The sequence below is a fragment of the Prionailurus bengalensis genome, chromosome D2 (assembly GCF_016509475.1).
Source record: "Prionailurus bengalensis isolate Pbe53 chromosome D2, Fcat_Pben_1.1_paternal_pri, whole genome shotgun sequence".
Lineage (NCBI taxonomy): Eukaryota > Metazoa > Chordata > Mammalia > Carnivora > Felidae > Prionailurus > Prionailurus bengalensis.
The window spans coordinates 26,211,104-26,228,613 of NC_057351.1; the positions used below are offsets into that span (position 1 = coordinate 26,211,104).

The 17,510-nt window shown below is 38.7% G+C and overlaps 1 protein-coding gene across 1 annotated transcript; it reads right to left on the minus strand.

Moving 5' to 3' along the window:
* Positions 1–1,263: 1,263 nt before the first annotated feature.
* Positions 1,264–1,741, minus strand: LOC122493518 (40S ribosomal protein S17-like). The gene is made up of 2 exons (XM_043598165.1): positions 1,548–1,741; positions 1,264–1,513 (listed from the first exon to the last, which is right to left on the minus strand). The coding sequence occupies exons 1-2, from the start codon at positions 1,739–1,741 to the stop codon at positions 1,360–1,362; spliced, it is 348 nt and encodes a 115-aa protein (XP_043454100.1). The 3' UTR covers positions 1,264–1,359.
* Positions 1,742–17,510: the final 15,769 nt, after the last annotated feature.

The following is a 17,510-nucleotide window of genomic DNA, read 5'->3' on the forward strand; positions in this document are numbered from 1 at the left end:
ATCAGGCATCAATTTTGTGCCTTTCTGCATCCATGGCAATTGTGTAGGTAGGCTCTGATTATAACAGGTCAAGTTCCCAGATTATGTCACTCTTCTGAGAAAATCTTTTAGTGGTTTTGCATTACTTCTGGAACTAGGTCTAAATTCATTTTTCACGGGACACCATTGGTCATCAAGCCAAGTGATTCTAGATATCATCATATCTACAAGAAAATAGATAGGATTTCACTTTTCTCTCTTTTTTTTCTTTTATCTACTCTCTTCCTCAATATTTTGTATGAAACTATTAATGAAAGTACAGCTTACTCTCATTGTAAGGGATTTGTGTCTCCATAGAAGGGATATTAGCCCTTTAAACTCAAGGGGGCATCAAAAAGATAGTTAAATATTCCAGTTAAGTGTCCTAGTTAAAGTTGCTACTGCTGAAAATTACAAAAGTAACAGTTCAATAAACAGTGAGGGAGAAAATATCATTTAATTAGAACTGCTAAATTGACCACAGTATGCCAACAGAAACAGAGATTTTCATTTCTGAAACTGGGCTAACTATGGTCATATCATTATATATATTCAAGTGAATCTTTTTTTTATATGAAATTTATTGTCAAGTTGGTTTCCATACAACATCCAGTGCTCCTTCCAACAGGTGGCCTCCTCAATGCCCATCACCCACCCTCCCCTCCCTCCCACTCCCCATCAACCCTCAGTTTATTCTGTTCTTAAGAGTCTCTTATCGTTTGCCTCTCTCCCTCTCTAACTTTTTTTTTCCTTCCCCTCCCCCATGGTCTTCTGTTAAGTTTCTCGGGATCCATGAAAACATATGGTATTTGTCTTTCTCTGTATGACTTATTTCACTTAGCATAACACTCTTCAGTTCCTTCCACGTTGCTACAAAAGGCCATATTTCATTCTTTCTCATTGCCATGTAGTATTGCATTGTGTATATAAACCAAAATTTCTTTACCCATTCATCAGTTGATGGACATTTAGGCTTTTACCAGAATTTGGCTATTGTTGAAAGTTCTGCTATAAACGTTGGGGTACAAGTGCCCCTATGCATCAGCAGTCCTGTATCCCTTGGGTAAATTCCTAGCAGTGCAAGTGAATCTTTAAGTTCCAATTTAGTATACATTCCATTCCATTCTGACATAAACCATGATGCATTGCCTAAAGAGAATACATGATCGGCCCCATAGAAAGTTGAATAACCTGTGTTATACTTTTTCCTAAATTTACGTTTTATTTTTATTTATTTGCTGTTGTTGTCCAAGGTTTATTGAAGATAGTCCAGCACCATAAAAAGATTCAAACGGCCCCACATGGTGTTTTGAAATCCATCCCACCTGTAGGCTGGGTAACCTACGGTTTGGACAGACTGCCCAAGTTCAAAAGTTTCAACATTTCCTTAGTGTCTGGATCTACTTCAGCCATCTCCTGATCTAAGGCTGAGAACTCAGGTACATAATGATTCATCCTTTCTCTCTCCTCCCCCTGCAGCTTGATGGAGGTAACTCTCCCCCTGCAGCTTGATAGAGGTAACTCTCAGCAGGCCTCTCTGAATCTGCTTCATCAGATGTGTGACATAGCCTGCTGTCTTATTGTGTGGCTTCTCGCTGGGAATAATGGTGGTCCCCTTGCCTGTGCGTTTGTTGGTGTGGAAGTCATTGCCCAGGTGAATGCAGTGTTTCTTAATGATGACCCAGCCTGCCTTCCTCATGGTTTTGGTGCGCAGGTGGCCCATGTCGGTGGGTATAGTCTCTGTTGGGGTTTTAAATAAATACAGGTTTAATAAGAATGATGATTTTTTAAATGTACATTGTAACATTTCCCTAACATTGCAAACTAAATGCAAATGCATTTTCATCTTTGAATCTTTGCAAGATATTAGCAGATACTGAAACAAAGATTGTCATCTCTATTACAAAGAGTAATGGCTAATATTTATTATTATTGTTTTTATGATTATTATTATTACTGTAGAGAGAGAGAGTGAGAGCAGGGGAGGGGGATGGAGACACACACACACACACACACACACACACAGAGGGAGAGAAAATCCCAAGCAAACTCCTTGCCCAGCATGGAGCCCCATCTGGGTTTTATCCTAAGACCCTGGGATCACAACCTGAGCCAAAATCAAGAGTCAGATGCTCAACCAATGGAGCCTAGCAACAAATATTGCTAATATTTGTTGACAGCAGTATAGGAGGTACTGTGTCTAATACTTTAAACATATTATCTCATTTAATTCTCACTTAATTCTCAAACCACCCTATAAGAAAATGACTATTGTTTTATCATTTATTCTTTTAATATTTATTTTTAGACAGTGATAGAGACAGAGTGCAAGTGTGTGGGGAGGGAGTGCAGAGAGAGAAGGAGACATAGAATCTGAAGCAGGCTCCAGTCTCTGAGCTGCAGCACAGACCCCAATGCGGGGCTCAAACTCGCAAACCATGAGATCATGACCAGAGCTGAAGTCGGACACTCAACTGACTGAGCCACTCAGGTGCCCCAGTACTGATGCTTAAAGGTAAATGTCAGAGCAGGTACTAAGACTCAGGGCCACTGAAATGTTCTCAATCACTGCATGCAGCTGCCTTCTGAACGAGGACACTGAAAATCCAAGAGCTAGTATTAGGTAGCTAAGCCAGATGTAGAATCCACATTTCTAACTGCTTATCAAACACATTTTACTTCCATTTCACAAGCCATATTTTTATGTGATGCATTCTCCAGCATGCATACAACCTGCTAGTATCTGCCTTTTCATTTCAGAGAATACATAATGTATTTGTTCATCACTAAACACCATCTTGCTGATTGCTGCATGCCAACATAAACTGCTTATCATCCTCAGTCAGTCATTAACAGCTTTAAAATGGTTACTTTGCTGGGCACCTGGGTGGCTCAGTTGGGTAAGCAGCCAACTCTTGATCTCAGCTCAGTCATGATCTCCCAATTCGTGAGTTCAAGCCCCACGTCAGGCTCTGTGCTGAGAGTATGGAGCTTTCTCAGAATTCTCTCTCCTATCTCTGTCCCTACCCCACTTGTGCTCTCAGCAACTCCCCCCCCACCTCTCTCAAAAATAAGTAAATACACTTTAAAAAACAGTTACAGTGCTGAATATTGATATCTGCATCAAACAACTAATTTCACAATAACTCAGTGCTTTTACTCACACACCTTTTCACTTATCTATATCAGCAAATGAAAGAACAAATATTTGTCATTCATACAATTGAGAGCCAAGCCTTTTTTGCTGTTGTTCACAGAAAGAATACTTGGCTCTGAAATAGTTTTAAACACAATTGTTGATGCTATACCAGTAAAAGACAAGAATATCGACAGCAGCTTTAAGTCTTACCTGGACTATGTCCACAGCATTAATATAAAAAGCTTAGGTTGTCTGGATCTTATGCTAATTGCCCCACCATTCTACATGTCTTTCTGGAGTCTTCCAAATGTTAGAGTGTCTTAAATTTGGGATTTATGATTTTCATGTTCATTAAATAACACCAGGTCCTATTGCCCTACTTAATAAAGCAGTAAGATTTAAGTGTCATTTTCAACTTGGACTCAATTTTTCCATACTATGCACTCAGGCCTTTTTAGCTGGTTAAGAAAAAGAATTTAATTCTTTTTAAAAGTTATAAAGATAAACATCAGCATGTTTTTTTGTGACAGAGAATGCATTCAGAATTAAGAAGCATGACAATAATTTAACTGCATAGAATTTAGACGTGTTCTGTCATTGACTAGGCTGAGATATATTTTTAAGATGCCCAATGGAAAAGGCAGGTGTTACAAAAGAGAGAAGATGGAGTCTGGAGACAGGGTGTTGTGCAGTCAAAAGAGCTGAAGGTAAGAGAGATAATTAATTCTCTGTATTACCTTTGTACCTTGGACAAGCTTTAACTTCTTTCTCATCTGCAAATCTGGAATAATATGTATTATAATAATTTTGGGCGACAATGTTGATAAACTCTTATTATAGACGCTGACCACAGAAAGTACTCAAAACGTAATAACCGCCTTTAATGTGTATTTATTTTTGAGAAAGAGAGAGAGAGAGAGAGAGAGTGCGTGCAGGGGAGGGGCAGAGAGAGAGGGAGACACAGAATCTGAAGCAGGCTCCAGGCTCTGAGCTGTGGGCACAGCTGCCTCAGTAATTGCCCTTAGTAATCATTATTTCTAAATGTCAAATAGACAAATGAAGTTCCCCAGATATTATGTGACCAAGTTAAATATAATATAAATGTATATATAGATGGTTTATGACTACAAAATATTTATCAAAATAGGGTTACTTATTTCAGTTTACAAGGAAATTATAAAATTAAATATCTGTAATATTGTAAGCATATGGAATAGTTAATACTATAATGACTATAAATGAGTAGTGTATTCAACATCTCAAAGCCTTCACAAATCTTAAAATATTTTCATATTTTCTTTAGTTACATTTTTAATTCAAAGTTGAAAACAAACACGAAGTCCCTAGTGTACCCTTCTTTAGGCTTGGGACCCAGATGGCCTTAATGCTCCCATAATTTAATTACATTTTAGACAGTTCCTCCTGACACGAGGTCCTAATCTCCCTTTTCTTAGAGCATTTGCTTTAACCAATTTACATTTTTCTCTGCTTCTTTGAGATGTCTGTACATTTTTTTAAAAGCCTCTTGCCAGTTTCACCACCTGGGATGTAATGATGAAAGGAGGTAGCATCCCATCTCCTAGTTTCTGTAAGACAGGAGAAGCCTAAGTTCCATGAATGCTTTGCTCCAACTTGAAAAACTGCCTCCTGTCATAAAGATAGAGTGAATTAGCAGAGTCAGATGGACTGATGTCCTACAGAACATTCCTACCAGCTTGTTCCACACATTAAACCCTACCACTACCTGTGTTAGTGAATTTAAGTTCAGACTTAGCCCCGGCCTCTCTCCCCTATTGCATTAGTCTTGAATAAAATCTTCCCGCTCTGTTTAACATTGTCAGTGCAATTTTTCCTTTAATGTGGATTATCTTCCACCCCCAATGCCACTGAGAAAATTTGCAGTATTTTCATAAAATCCAGAAATAAAAAAAATACTATAAATAGTTAATAACAAAACAAGCACAGACTTATAACAATAAGTTGATACATAAATTAATAGTTTTTTCGGACACAAGTATAATCATCTGTCCTTTAAGGGCAGGGTTGCAGGGGTGCCTGGGTGGCTCAGCCAAGCGGCTAACTCTTGATTTCGGGCCATGGTCTCATGGTTCCTGAGTTCAAGAGCTGCATCAGGACTGTGAACTGACAGTGTAAAGACTGCTTGGAATTTCTCTCTTTCCTTCTCTGCCTCTGCCTGCCTCTCTCTCTGTCTCTCTCTCCCAAAATAAATAAATAAACTTAAAAAAAAAAGCAGCATTGCAAACTTTCAGTTACTATTTCTAATATATTGCTCAGATTGCAGATTTTTTCAACATACACTTTTTTGCCTAATATCTGCTACAATTAAAGACATATTCCAAAATTTGGCACATGTATGTTTTACTCTCCAAGCTTTCTTCTTCTATTGTTATCAGTTTTAAGGTGGAATAGGAAGGACATAAAAACTCTACATGACAGATGTTGAGATCTGACTGTGAAAATATTGATGCCAACAAAACTAGATGATGTTTTGACAACTTCTCAGGCTGAACCTTTTTTACCACCTCCTGTGCCTTCCCCTATGAATGGGCTTTTTCAAAAAGACTACTTGATGGATTATCCATTCAGCCTCTTTAAGTGACTCACTAGGACCCCTTCATTTACAATGAGGCAGCTGAGAGAGCTAATTACCAAACTAAGCAAGACTCAGCAGGAACCAGTAATCATTAGTCACACATTTACCACACCTGGGAAAGGAATACATTTAGGAGGGAGAGCTTTTGACGTCTGTTATTTTTTGACATGAAAGTAGGTGAAATTTTTGATGCGAACTCTTGGTGGCCAAATGTCCTCCCGAAAGAGAAGCTAATTTCCATAAAAACTTTATGGAAGAGGAATCAAGAAACTGAAGGAAGATATGGGAGTGTTGGTAAGGAGGAAAAGTCACTGCTTCTCTTTCTCTTTCAGTCTCTGCCTCAGCTTTTGAAAAAAATGAAAGAATATTAGCATGAATGGATTTTCTTAATGAACCAAAAGATAGTATGTTTTGCTTGTCATTATGGCATAACAACTGAATTTACATTCATTATTGGCCATTTAGTAAATACCACTTTTTTGTTTGTTTGTTTGTAATCCTGCAAAGTCCTTTCAGGATTCATTCCAAAATATAAAAAGATTGATTAGCATCGTAATTTTAGCTAGAAAATTCAAATTATAAATAGAACTCATGAATGAATGATGAGAAAAGAAAGACTCACCATTTTTACCAATGCAGAGATCTCTATCAGGCAGCTGAAGACATAACAAGAAAACAAAACAACAACAAATGTATGTATTGTTAAAGTTTTGCTTTGAGTCATGCATTCTATATCTCTTGGTGTCAGCTACATAATCGTTTTAAACAACCGTATCAAATCCTTACTGTATATGCTGTCTATAATGATGTAGGAAACAAGAGAAAAGGAAAAAAAAATATTAAATTTCCCTTCAACTTACAGCCCATTGACAAGTCCTTGAAACAGACAGAGTGACCTTCCTCGAGGAGTTCAGCTGCCTCCATGATGACACTTTGCTAAGGACAAAAGGAAATCTTAGCCCAGCACCCCAGGATGCTGTAAGTCTACTTTAGCAAATAAAAATTCCGTTGGAAACTTCTTTATCTCTACCCCCCTCCGCAACATATATGCTGGCAATCATATGCCAAGCTTATGGTCCCTTGATATACATCTGAAGGGTCTCATGAATGAGTTTTCACTAAATAGTAATAAAGGACCTTCCCTAAAGCAGCTAGCCCCTCAAGGTCCTAGAAGCCTTGTTTCCAAAATACCTTAGAGCCTCACTCTATCCCTAACACCCTGCCAACCTGAAAGTATATAATCAGTCACCCATCACAACCTCAATGCAGCAACTTCTGTCCATGGGTCCTGTCCCCATGATTTAATAAAACCACCTTTTTGCACCCAAGACGTGTCAAGAATCCTTTCTTGGCCATCGCCTCAGGACCACAACACTTCATACCATGTCACATAATATCACTCCTGATGACATCTGGTTCACTCTATCAAAGAAAGTGGCAAAATTCGTTTGGAAAATCTTTTTTTCTCTGAACCCATATTGACTGTAGTGATTACCTTTATTTTAGAAAGTACTCACATCTCATGAGTGTAAAGGTTCAATTTACAATCATGTCTATGCAACTCATATATATTTTAACAGTATACGGAGTTCTGAAACACACCGAATAACATTTTGAAAGATCTATTCAGTTAATATAATGCGCTTCAAAATTCTCCTAAATGTGCATGTATTTATAGGAAGCACTATTTTCAACGTGGACCCATTCCATAAAACATCCTTTTGAGGTAGAGAAGCTAAAGGCACTGTTTTAGAAAGACTCCATCTCTGCGGTTTTCTGTCAGGCCCCATTTCCTCAGGTTCAGTGTTTTGTCTCTGAATAAGCCAAAGAAGCTATGTTTCCACTTTAAGGAGGAAGCAAAAGTTAATTCTCTGAGTTTCATCCCAGGCCCCAAACACTTAATGACGTCTGAGAAGAGCCAGATCCCAAACATCCCAAACGTGTTCAGGACATTAGCTTCCAACAAATCTCGACTGATGCTGGCATCTATACCCCCTACCTTCAGTGATTTGTGGAATGACACCTATCCTTCACCTGGCACTCGCCTTTGATCGGACCCTACCTGGATTCCTGAAGGAACACGTACACTAGACCCCTTTCCAATGTAAACCCGTAAACTCAAGTGATGACATGACTCATTTTCCTTTCCTTCCCAAGTCTTCCAGATGCTCTGTCTGCTATTCTCTGTCTGTCACTTCCACTATTCAATAAACTGTTTCACTTTCTCTGGCTCAAGTTAGATCTGTGTCTCGAGTGAAACCAAGGACCCGTGTGGCTGGTCCTATGGGACCCTCCTCTGCCTCCTCAGATTCAGCCTGCCTGCATCACCTTCTTCTCTCAAAAAAGCATCTGGATCCTCAGGCAACGGTCACACATGCAAAGTGTGATCCCAGCCTCCTGACATGGGCACCGGTAGCTGAAAAATGGTGGCCACACAAACCAAGTTTTGATTATCAGAAATTCTCTCCCAGGTATATGGAATATGGACTAGAAGATAACCAGTGAGTCTGTATGCATGACTAACACTTAAACATTACAATCTCTGGTACACTGGGATGTCTAATTTCTTTTTTTTTTTTAATGTTTACTTATTTTTGAGAGAAAGAGAAAGGGGTAGAGAGAGTGGGCGAGGGGCAGAGAAAGAGGGAGACAGAGGATCCTAAGGGGGCTCCACGCTGACAGCAGAGAGCCCGACGTGGGGCTCAAACTCATGAACCATGAGATTACGGCCTGAGCCGAAATATGATGCTTAACTGACTGAGCCACCCAGGCACCCCTGGAATGTCTAATTTCTATGATGTAGTTTGAAAATGGAAAAAGCATATCTTCGACAAGAAGAAAAAAATGATGCAGATAAACAGAATAAAGCAACAAGTGTGCAACAGGTTAGGCGACCTTGGGATCTTTCTAGATCCAACTCCAGCTCCTGAGGTCTATCTGCAGGTGCATTTTAAAGGTGCCACTCTTGTATCCCGTTATGACAATTTCCCTTTCTATCCTGGCAGTTGTTCAAGTTGTGTTGCTTTGTGTGTAAGACAACCATAAACCTGTGCAGAGCCCTGGGTAACGTCTACTGCTCCAGTTCCCTCTCAAGTGCAACGTTTCATGTGACTGTGAATAAAAAGATGTTGTTGTTAATATTATTAAAATAGTTTAATCAGATGCTATTATTCATGAATTATTTTTTGAATCATTGTTATTAAAAACATCATTTAAATAGGCCATGATAAGTTTGCTGGACCTTCAACTGCGTAAACACAGTTCCAAGGTAACTGAAGACCTTTCCTTCAGTGGAGAGTGGTGGCTGAAGCTTGCTCAGATCTGAGTAACTAGGGGGAGCTGTTTGACATCGCTCCCCCGCCAGCCATTTGGCGTACCTCCCCGTTGTGCCATTGTCTTCAGTGGCGACTCCAAGACGCAGGGAGCTGCTAGTTGCAATCCTGGGACTGTCAGTGGGAAATGTGGGAAATTATGTTATGCTCATATGAAACCTGAAATGAGCAAGTTCAACTATTCTTTTATACATTTGGTTTTTGAGTAATGACTGTGTTTAGTTTTTGTCATAGCATTTTTTGCCTGCAATGAACTACATCATTCACTACAAAAAAGGAACTTCACACCTAATGAAAGAGCACTGAATTTCCCTGTTTCATTCTTTACACCATTCACTTATCAAAGGACGAATCCAAATTAGTGTTATTTAATTTCTTTATTTTTTGTTGTTCTTGAGAGAGAGTGGGGGAGGGGCAGAGGGAGAGGGGAGAGAGAATCGGAAGCAGGCTCCAGCCCAGCGTGGAGCCTGACACTGGGGCTCGAGCCCGTGACTGTGAGATCGGGACCTGAGCTGAAATCAAGAATGGGACGTTTCACCGACTGAGCCACCCCGGCGTCCAAATTTTGCTTAGTTTCAGTTTCAATTTTGCTTACGCACTTATAAAAATGAAGCATAGTTAGGAAGCTTTTATACCGTTGGCAGAAGTTTTGCAGATGTTTACATAATATCAGTGTCGTATCAGTGTTGGTCTAGGGTCTCCAGAAAAACAGAACTAATAGGAGATAGACACATGCATGCACACACAGAGTTTTTCTATGAGGAGTTGGCTGTCCTGATTATGGAGGCGGAGAAGTTCAAGATCTGTAGTCAGTAAGTTCGGGTCTCAGTAGAGTGGATGGTATAAATTCTAGTTTGAGTCTCAGTCCAAAAGCAGGAACAGACCAGGTCCCGGATTGAAGACACTCAGGAAGAGAGACAGAATTCTTACTCTGCCTTTTCTTCTATTCAGGACCTCAGAGACTGGATAAGGCCCACCCACTTGGGGGGGGGGGGGCCCAAGGTGCTTTCACAGATTATTTCCTAGTTATTAGATTATACTAGACTTTAGTTTTATTCTTCCTATGTTGATGAATGTTTTAAGCTTTTACGAGAAAGTTTTATGTTTTTATCATCAGAGAAACAAAAAAAATGATTTTGCATGTAGTAGAATTACTGATGGATAGAACTAAAAGTCACAAAATATTTTTTTATTTGTTTCATTCCATAGTATTTTGTATCTTAATTTGATTATATAAAGTGTTCAGAAAACACTGAATAAAATGGTGAATTCTGATGAGATATTACCTCATTGAAAATTCACCTAATATATTTTTTATTCAAGGAAGTTTCAATAGCCGATGAGTTTAACCAGATATTAACTGTCCCTCTTAGCATTTGGGAGTTCATTAGCTATCTATCACTATAACAAATTACCACAAAACTTAGTATCTTAAAACAACCAGTATTTATTATCTAACAATTTCTGAGGGTTGAGAATTCAGAAGTATCTTAGCTAGTTGTTTCTTGTTCAGAGTGTCCCATGAGGATTATTTAAACTTTAGGCAGGTGCTGTGGTCTCTGAAAACTTGATTGGCATTGGAAGATCTGATTCCAAGCACACAAGGGTGGTTTTTGGCTGGAAGCGTCCATTCTTTGTCACGTGAGCCCCTCTATAAGGCTGAGCATGATGTGACATGATAGGCAGAATAATACACTCATGAAGATGTCTACACCCAAATAACTGGAGTCTATGACTATGTTACTTTACACAGTTACTTTACATAATCTATGACTATGTTGCATATGTGATTAAGCTCAGAATTTTGAGATGGGGAAATTTTCTTGAATATTCCAGGTGGACCAATGTAATCACGGCATAAAAGAGAGGCAATAGAGTTACAGTCAGAAAGAGAACACCATGCAACCACTGAAGCAAAGATTGGAGTGCCCATGAGCCAAGAAATGTGGGAAGTTTCTGGAACCAGAAAAGGCAAGGAAAAGGTTCTCCCCTGGGGCCTCCAAAGCAATCAGCCTTTTCAACTTTCAATTTTATCTTCTTAAAACTCATTTTGGAATTCTAACCCCCAGAACTTTTAGAGAATAACTTTGTGTTGGTTAAGCCATTAAGTTTGTGGTAGTTTTTTTAAGCAGCACCGGGAAACTGATACTTATGGCTTCCCCTCAAGAGAGAAAAAAAAAAAAAGGAGAAAGAGATCAAGATAGAATCTTTATAATTTCTCTTATAATCCAATTGTGGAGGGTGTATACCATCACTTCTGCTGTATTCTAATGTTCATGCAAACTAATACTGATATAACGTAGGAGGGGGTTAAGAGCATACATTCTGTGAAACAGGGGGTTGGGCAGGAGAGCATTTGAAACTTGTCTAAAACATGGGATGTTCTTAAAGTTACAACATCATTTGAACTAATGGTTTCCTGTGGCAATTAGAGAAATATGCTTCCTAAATATATATGAGTCATAACACTCCTGTTTTTGTAAGAGAAGTTTCTATATATGCCTGAGCCCAGCTCTTTCAATGTTGAATGAATTTGATTTTAATTCTTTAAAATTATTTCCAAAACTGAAAAATGTGCTTGTCACTCATGGTACACACTGATATAATTCATGGAAAGTTTCATCAGCCTTGAGGTTATAATAAAAGTACTTTTCCAAACAAAAGCCTGTGTAGTATTAGGCAGGAACTTTGAGTCTATTATAACATGCTTTGCTGCTAGAGACAGAAAATGGTAGTAGACTTTTTGTCTATTTATAAGAATAAGGCTGAAAATATACCACATATTCAAATCAACCTTTATCAATAGTATTATGGATACTCATCAATGCTTACCTTTTGGTGGAGATGAAATTAAATTCAAAATTAAAACATTTGAAATTAAAAATAAAATATTTTATTAAAAATAAAATATAAGGTATATTATTAATTGCTTAACAGCTTGTTAAAAATTATAACAAAAGGAATTAAAAGGGTTGGCAAGAGAGGGTATCAATGAACTATTTTTCCCAAGGGAAAATATGAGTGTACACATAAATCTAGGACTAGAGAAAATGTCAAAAATTGTGAGTACTGCAGTTGCATAATGAGACTACAGTACAATTATGGATAAACTTGAAAGCCTAGCAAATATATTTAAATTGGCATAATGTAAATAAGGAGCAATTGCTGAAGTTGACCAATACAGTAAGATCATAAAATTAGCATAGCTTTCAGTAGGACTAAACCTTTTTTAAATATTTATATTGAGATAAAATATTCAAATAACTAATAACAACTTACTGGGGGATGATTCCGGAAACTGTGTCGGAAGAAACAAGCTGATTAAGATTCTTTCATTATTCTATACACGCATTTATTTTGTATTCAATATAAATGGATGGCCGCTGTGCTAGAAATGTTGGAAGCAGCAGTAAAGAAAACACATTGCCTCTGTTCCCAGAGGATTTTAAGTATGGTGAGAAGGGAAGACAAAGAAGGATTTGCAATTCTGTAAATTAAGTGCTATAGTAGATCTATTCACAGATGGTTATTGAAGAGTGTAAGTAGGCTCTAATCTAGATTAGAGGGTGAGAGACCACAGGGAAAATCTTGAAGGTTGGAATATTTGGCTAGAGTCCTAATAAATGAGTGGAAATTTACCTAGTAAAGAGGTGTGTGTGTGTGTGTGTGTGTGTGTGTGTGTGTTGGGTTAGGGAACAGATAGTATATTATTGCCCTGAAACAACACAAAATCACCGTGTTGCAGTTTTGAAGGTCGGAAGTATGATATGTGTTTTATTGGGTGAAATTGAGGAGCCTGCAGGGCTGCTGTGTTCCTTTCTTTCTGGGGAAGAATGAATTTCTTTCATATCTGGGTTATTGGCACAATTCAGTCCCTTGCAGATAAAAGACCAAAATCTCCATTTTTTTTTTTTTTTTTTTTTTTTTTTACTAGCTGTCAGTGAGGATTGTTCCTAGCTTCCAGAGCCTGGCATATCCTTCCTCCATCGTTAAAGTACATCACTCCATGGGGGGGGGCACCTGGGTGGCTCAGTTGGTTGACCAGCTGACATCGGCTCAGGTCATAATCTCACAGTTCATGAGTTGGAGCCCCACATCGGTCTTAGGCTGACCACACAGAGCCTGCTTGTGATTCTCTCTCTTTCCCTGTCTTTCTCTGCCCTTCCCCTGCTCACTTTTTCTGTCTTTCTCCAAGTAAATAATAAACTTAAAAAAAATAAAGTACATCACTCCAATGTCTGGTCACATCTCCTTCTTGTCACTTTGATCCTCCTGTCTTCCTCTCATAAGAATCTTTGAGATTGCTGGAGAGGATGTGGAGAAAAGGGAACCCTCTTGCACTGTTGGTGGGAATGCAAATTGGTGCAGCCGCTCTGGAAAGCAGTGTGGAGGTTCCTCAGAAAATTAAAAATAGACCTACCCTATGACCCAGCAATAGCACTGCTAGGAATTTATCCAAGGGATACAGGAGTACTGATGCATAGGGCCATTTGTACCCCAATGTTCATAGCAGCACTCTCAACAATAGCCAAATTATGGAAAGAGCCTAAATGTCCATCCACTGATGAATGGATAAAGAAATTGTGGTTTATATACACAATGGAATATTACGTGGCAATGAGAAAAAATGAAATATGGCCTTTTGTAGCAACGTGGATGGAACTGGAGAGTGTGATGCTAAGTGAAATAAGCCATACAGAGAAAGACAGATACCAAATGGTTTCACTCTTATGTGGATCCTGAGAAACTTAACAGAAACCCATGGAGGAGGCGAAGGAAAAAAAAAAAAAAAGAGGTTAGAGTGGGAGAGAGCCAAAGCATAAGAGACTGTTAAAAACTGAGAACAAACTGAGGGTTGATGGGGGGTGGGAGGGAGGAGAGGGTGGGTGATGGGTATTGAGGAGGGCACCTTTTGGGATGAGCACTGGGTGTTGTATGGAAACCAATTTGACAATAAATTTCATATATTAAAAAAAAAAAGAATCTTTGAGATTGATTTGGGCCCATCTGGATAATCCAGAATATTCTCTCCATCTCCAGATGATTAATTTAATCACAACTGCCAAATCCTTTTTACCATTTAGGTAACATATTAGCAGTTTCCAAGGATCAGGAAGTCATATTCAGAGGGTCCTTATTCAGCCTATCGTTACCAGCAACAGTGGGTCAAAGGTGGTTTTATTGTGATTTTTCTCTTTGACACTTCTATCTTTCAAGGATTTGTGACTAGATTGGGCTCATTTGGACAATGCAAGATAATCTATTCCCACTTTAACTATATCTTCTAGGTCCCTTTTGTCATTCCAGGAATTAAGATATGGATAATCTTTGGTGGGTATTATTCTGTTTTCCACAAATAGCTGTTAGGTTTTCCACAGAAGAAGAAAGCCTGGTGACTGGAATAAACAAAGCCTGCACTACCAAAACGTACAAGTGGTCCCAGAGGGTTGAAACACACAGCACAAGGCAAAGAGAAAATATAAGAAGTGGTATAAAGGGTTTGTCACGTTAAAGATTTTTTTTTTCCTTAGAAAACGAGAAGCCTCTGATGGATATGATGCGGAGGAGTTAACTGTTAAATCTGCGATTGAAAATATTTGGCCGTACAATTGTGGACACACAATTGCCAGCAGAAGGTAAAGTTCACTATAACAAGAATTATTGTCTATGTGTTTTATCTGCTGCATTCCAGCACCTGAACTAATGACTGGCGTGCAATTTCTATTTAATAAATATTTGTTGAATGAAAGCACGAATGAGTGAAGGAAGGATTTGGCAGACTGTTGCCACATTGTGCCAGGGATAGAGACATGAAAGGGTCAATGCTGCAGTACAGCGAAACAGGATACAAAAAGATTGAGGGCTGAATCAACCCGACAGAGACATGGATTTTGAATGGGGAGTTAGAGCAAGGAATGCTTCAGGTTGGCTGCTCACTCTTGTTTAGGCAGGCAGAAGCATTATGGTACATACATAGAAATAAGAATTCTAGGGAGAAAAGCGAGTTTATAGGGGAGCACAACTCTTGATTGGATGTGGGTTTCTCCAAGAGGAGAAATCAGGCAAATGGTTATCCAGGTACAGAGCTCAGGGGAGTGACAGTATTAAGTCAGGAATACTTATGTTCATTAAACTATATATTATGATTTTTCTTGGAAAAAGTAAATCTGTACAAAAGATAATCTCATTTAGATGGTAGCAATTTTCTAATTAGATATGAATTTAATATGGAGTATACTTAATGTGTTGTATTTAGTGACTCATTAACATTTAAAGTACGGATTTCTCTTCACACTTATGAATCCATGGAACAATCAAATAAAAGGTTAGATAATATAGCAAGAGTGAAGATATGTGTAAAGAGTTTAAATAGATTCACGGTTACTCTTTAGGACCACAGATTTATGAAGTATGTAATGTTAGATGTTTCCAGAACGATTCAACCAGAAAATAGAAACTATTTCATGGAAAATAAATAAACCCTATAATCTTGTTGATTTTGAAAGAATGTTTCTTTTGCTTAGCAGTGGTAACTGAAGAATTGTCTATTATTGATTGGATTTAAACATCATTTTTCATACTGTATTAGACAAGGTTTTACTCTTATTTGGAATCAATAAGAGTCCAGGTTATGGGTAGATTTCCTGGAATTATGGGCCAAAAGTCATTGTTCCTAGTGGTTTTTCGACTTCTATTACCTGTTATGAAGAAGAAAATTATTACATACATATCTATTCTCACGACTACAGTATCTTTAGGGATTAAAATATTTTATCAATACACTATATTAAGTTAATGTTCTCTCTCACTCTTTTTTTTTTTAATTTTTTTTCAACGTTTTTTATTTATTTTTGGGACAGAGAGAGACAGAGCATGAATGGGGGAGGGGCAGAGAGAGAGGGAGACACAGAATCGGAAACAGGCTCCAGGCTCCGAGCCATCAGCCCAGAGCCCCACGCAGGGCTCCAGCTCACGGACCGCGAGATCGTGACCTGGCTGAAGTCGGACGCTTAACCGACTGCACCATCCAGGCGCCCCATCTCTCACTCTTAAATGTAAAAACCTTATCAAAGAAACCATACTCTATTACTTTGTTATATTACAGAGGCCTTAAGTATATCGGGATTGAGCTAAATAAAAATGAAAACCTCTCGCCTCCTTAAAATAAGAGTTAAATACGGAAAGGAAAGAATTTCTGACAAACATGAATGACAATGGGAAATAAAAACTATTAGACAACTGTAACCAGGCTATATGGTTACACCCTATGCCAATAAAATCCCCTTCTACATCCTGAGTGCACAGAAACTCCCCACGTAACTTAAGCAAATTAATAATTACAAAGATTATTCAGTTTTTTTTTCAGTTGTCTACCTTAAAGGTATTTAAATTCTACCTACTTATTTTAGTTTAATAATTTATGATAAAAATTTAGACTACAAACAGAGGAGAGGAAAATTCACCTCGATTAAATTTTATAAACATCACCAAATGCCAGTCTATCACATAGTATTTCTGCTGAAATTTTAAACAAACTAGGACATTTTCTTGTTCCTTCTGTAAATATTTTATATGTCTAATAAATCAAGATTTTAAAAACATAATCATAATATAAAACAAAATAAATAGCAATCCATTAATGTTACCTAGTGTTCAATGTGTGTTCAATTTTCCCTGGTTATTGCAAACCCTTTTTTTTTTTTTATGTTGGTGAGTCAAAATCACTATCCAGAGTGTTCTCATTTGGTTGATAGATCCTTGAATAATCTTTATTATTTTTATTATTTTTTAGGTTTATTTATTTATTTTTGATAGAGGAAGAGAGAGAGTAAGCATGTGAGTGAGGGACAGAGAGAGAGAGAGAAAGAGACAGAATACCAAGCAGGTTCTGCGCCATTAGCTCACAGCTCCACATGGGTCTCGATCTAATGATCAACGAGATCATGACCTGAGTCGAAATTAAGAGTCTGGATAGGTAGGGGCAAGATGGCGGCTTAGGAGACGCTGGGCTCACTGCACGTCCTGCTGATCACTTAGATTCCATCTACATCTGCCTAAATAACCCAGAAAACCGCCAGAGGATTAGCAGAACGGAGTCGCCAGAGCCAAACGCAGACGAGAGGCCCACGGAAGAGGGTAGGAAGGGCAGCGAGGCGGTGCGCGCTCCACAGACTGGCGGGAGGGAACCGCGGCGGAGGGGCGGCTCGCCGGCCAAGCAGAGCCCCCGAGTCTGGATTGCAAAAGCGGAGGGGCCTGACGGACTGTGTTCCCACAACAAGCGCGACTTAGCGTCTGGGAGGTCATAAGTTAACAGCTCTGCTCGGAAAGCGGGAAGGCTGGAGGACAAAGGGAGGGAGAGCTGCTGAGCCCCCTGACGACAGAGCTCAGTTTGGTGGGGAACAAAGGC

Excerpts from the sequence above, each read along its gene's own strand:
- LOC122493518 (XM_043598165.1), bottom strand. The coding sequence starts at position 1,741 with ATGGGCCACCTGCGCACCAAAACCATGAGGAAGGCAGGCTGGGTCATC. Across the intron at positions 1,514-1,547 it reads AAGCAGATTCAGAGAGGCCT|AGTTACCTCCATCAAGCTGC; the intron begins GCTGAGAGTTAC and ends CTGCAGGGGGAG.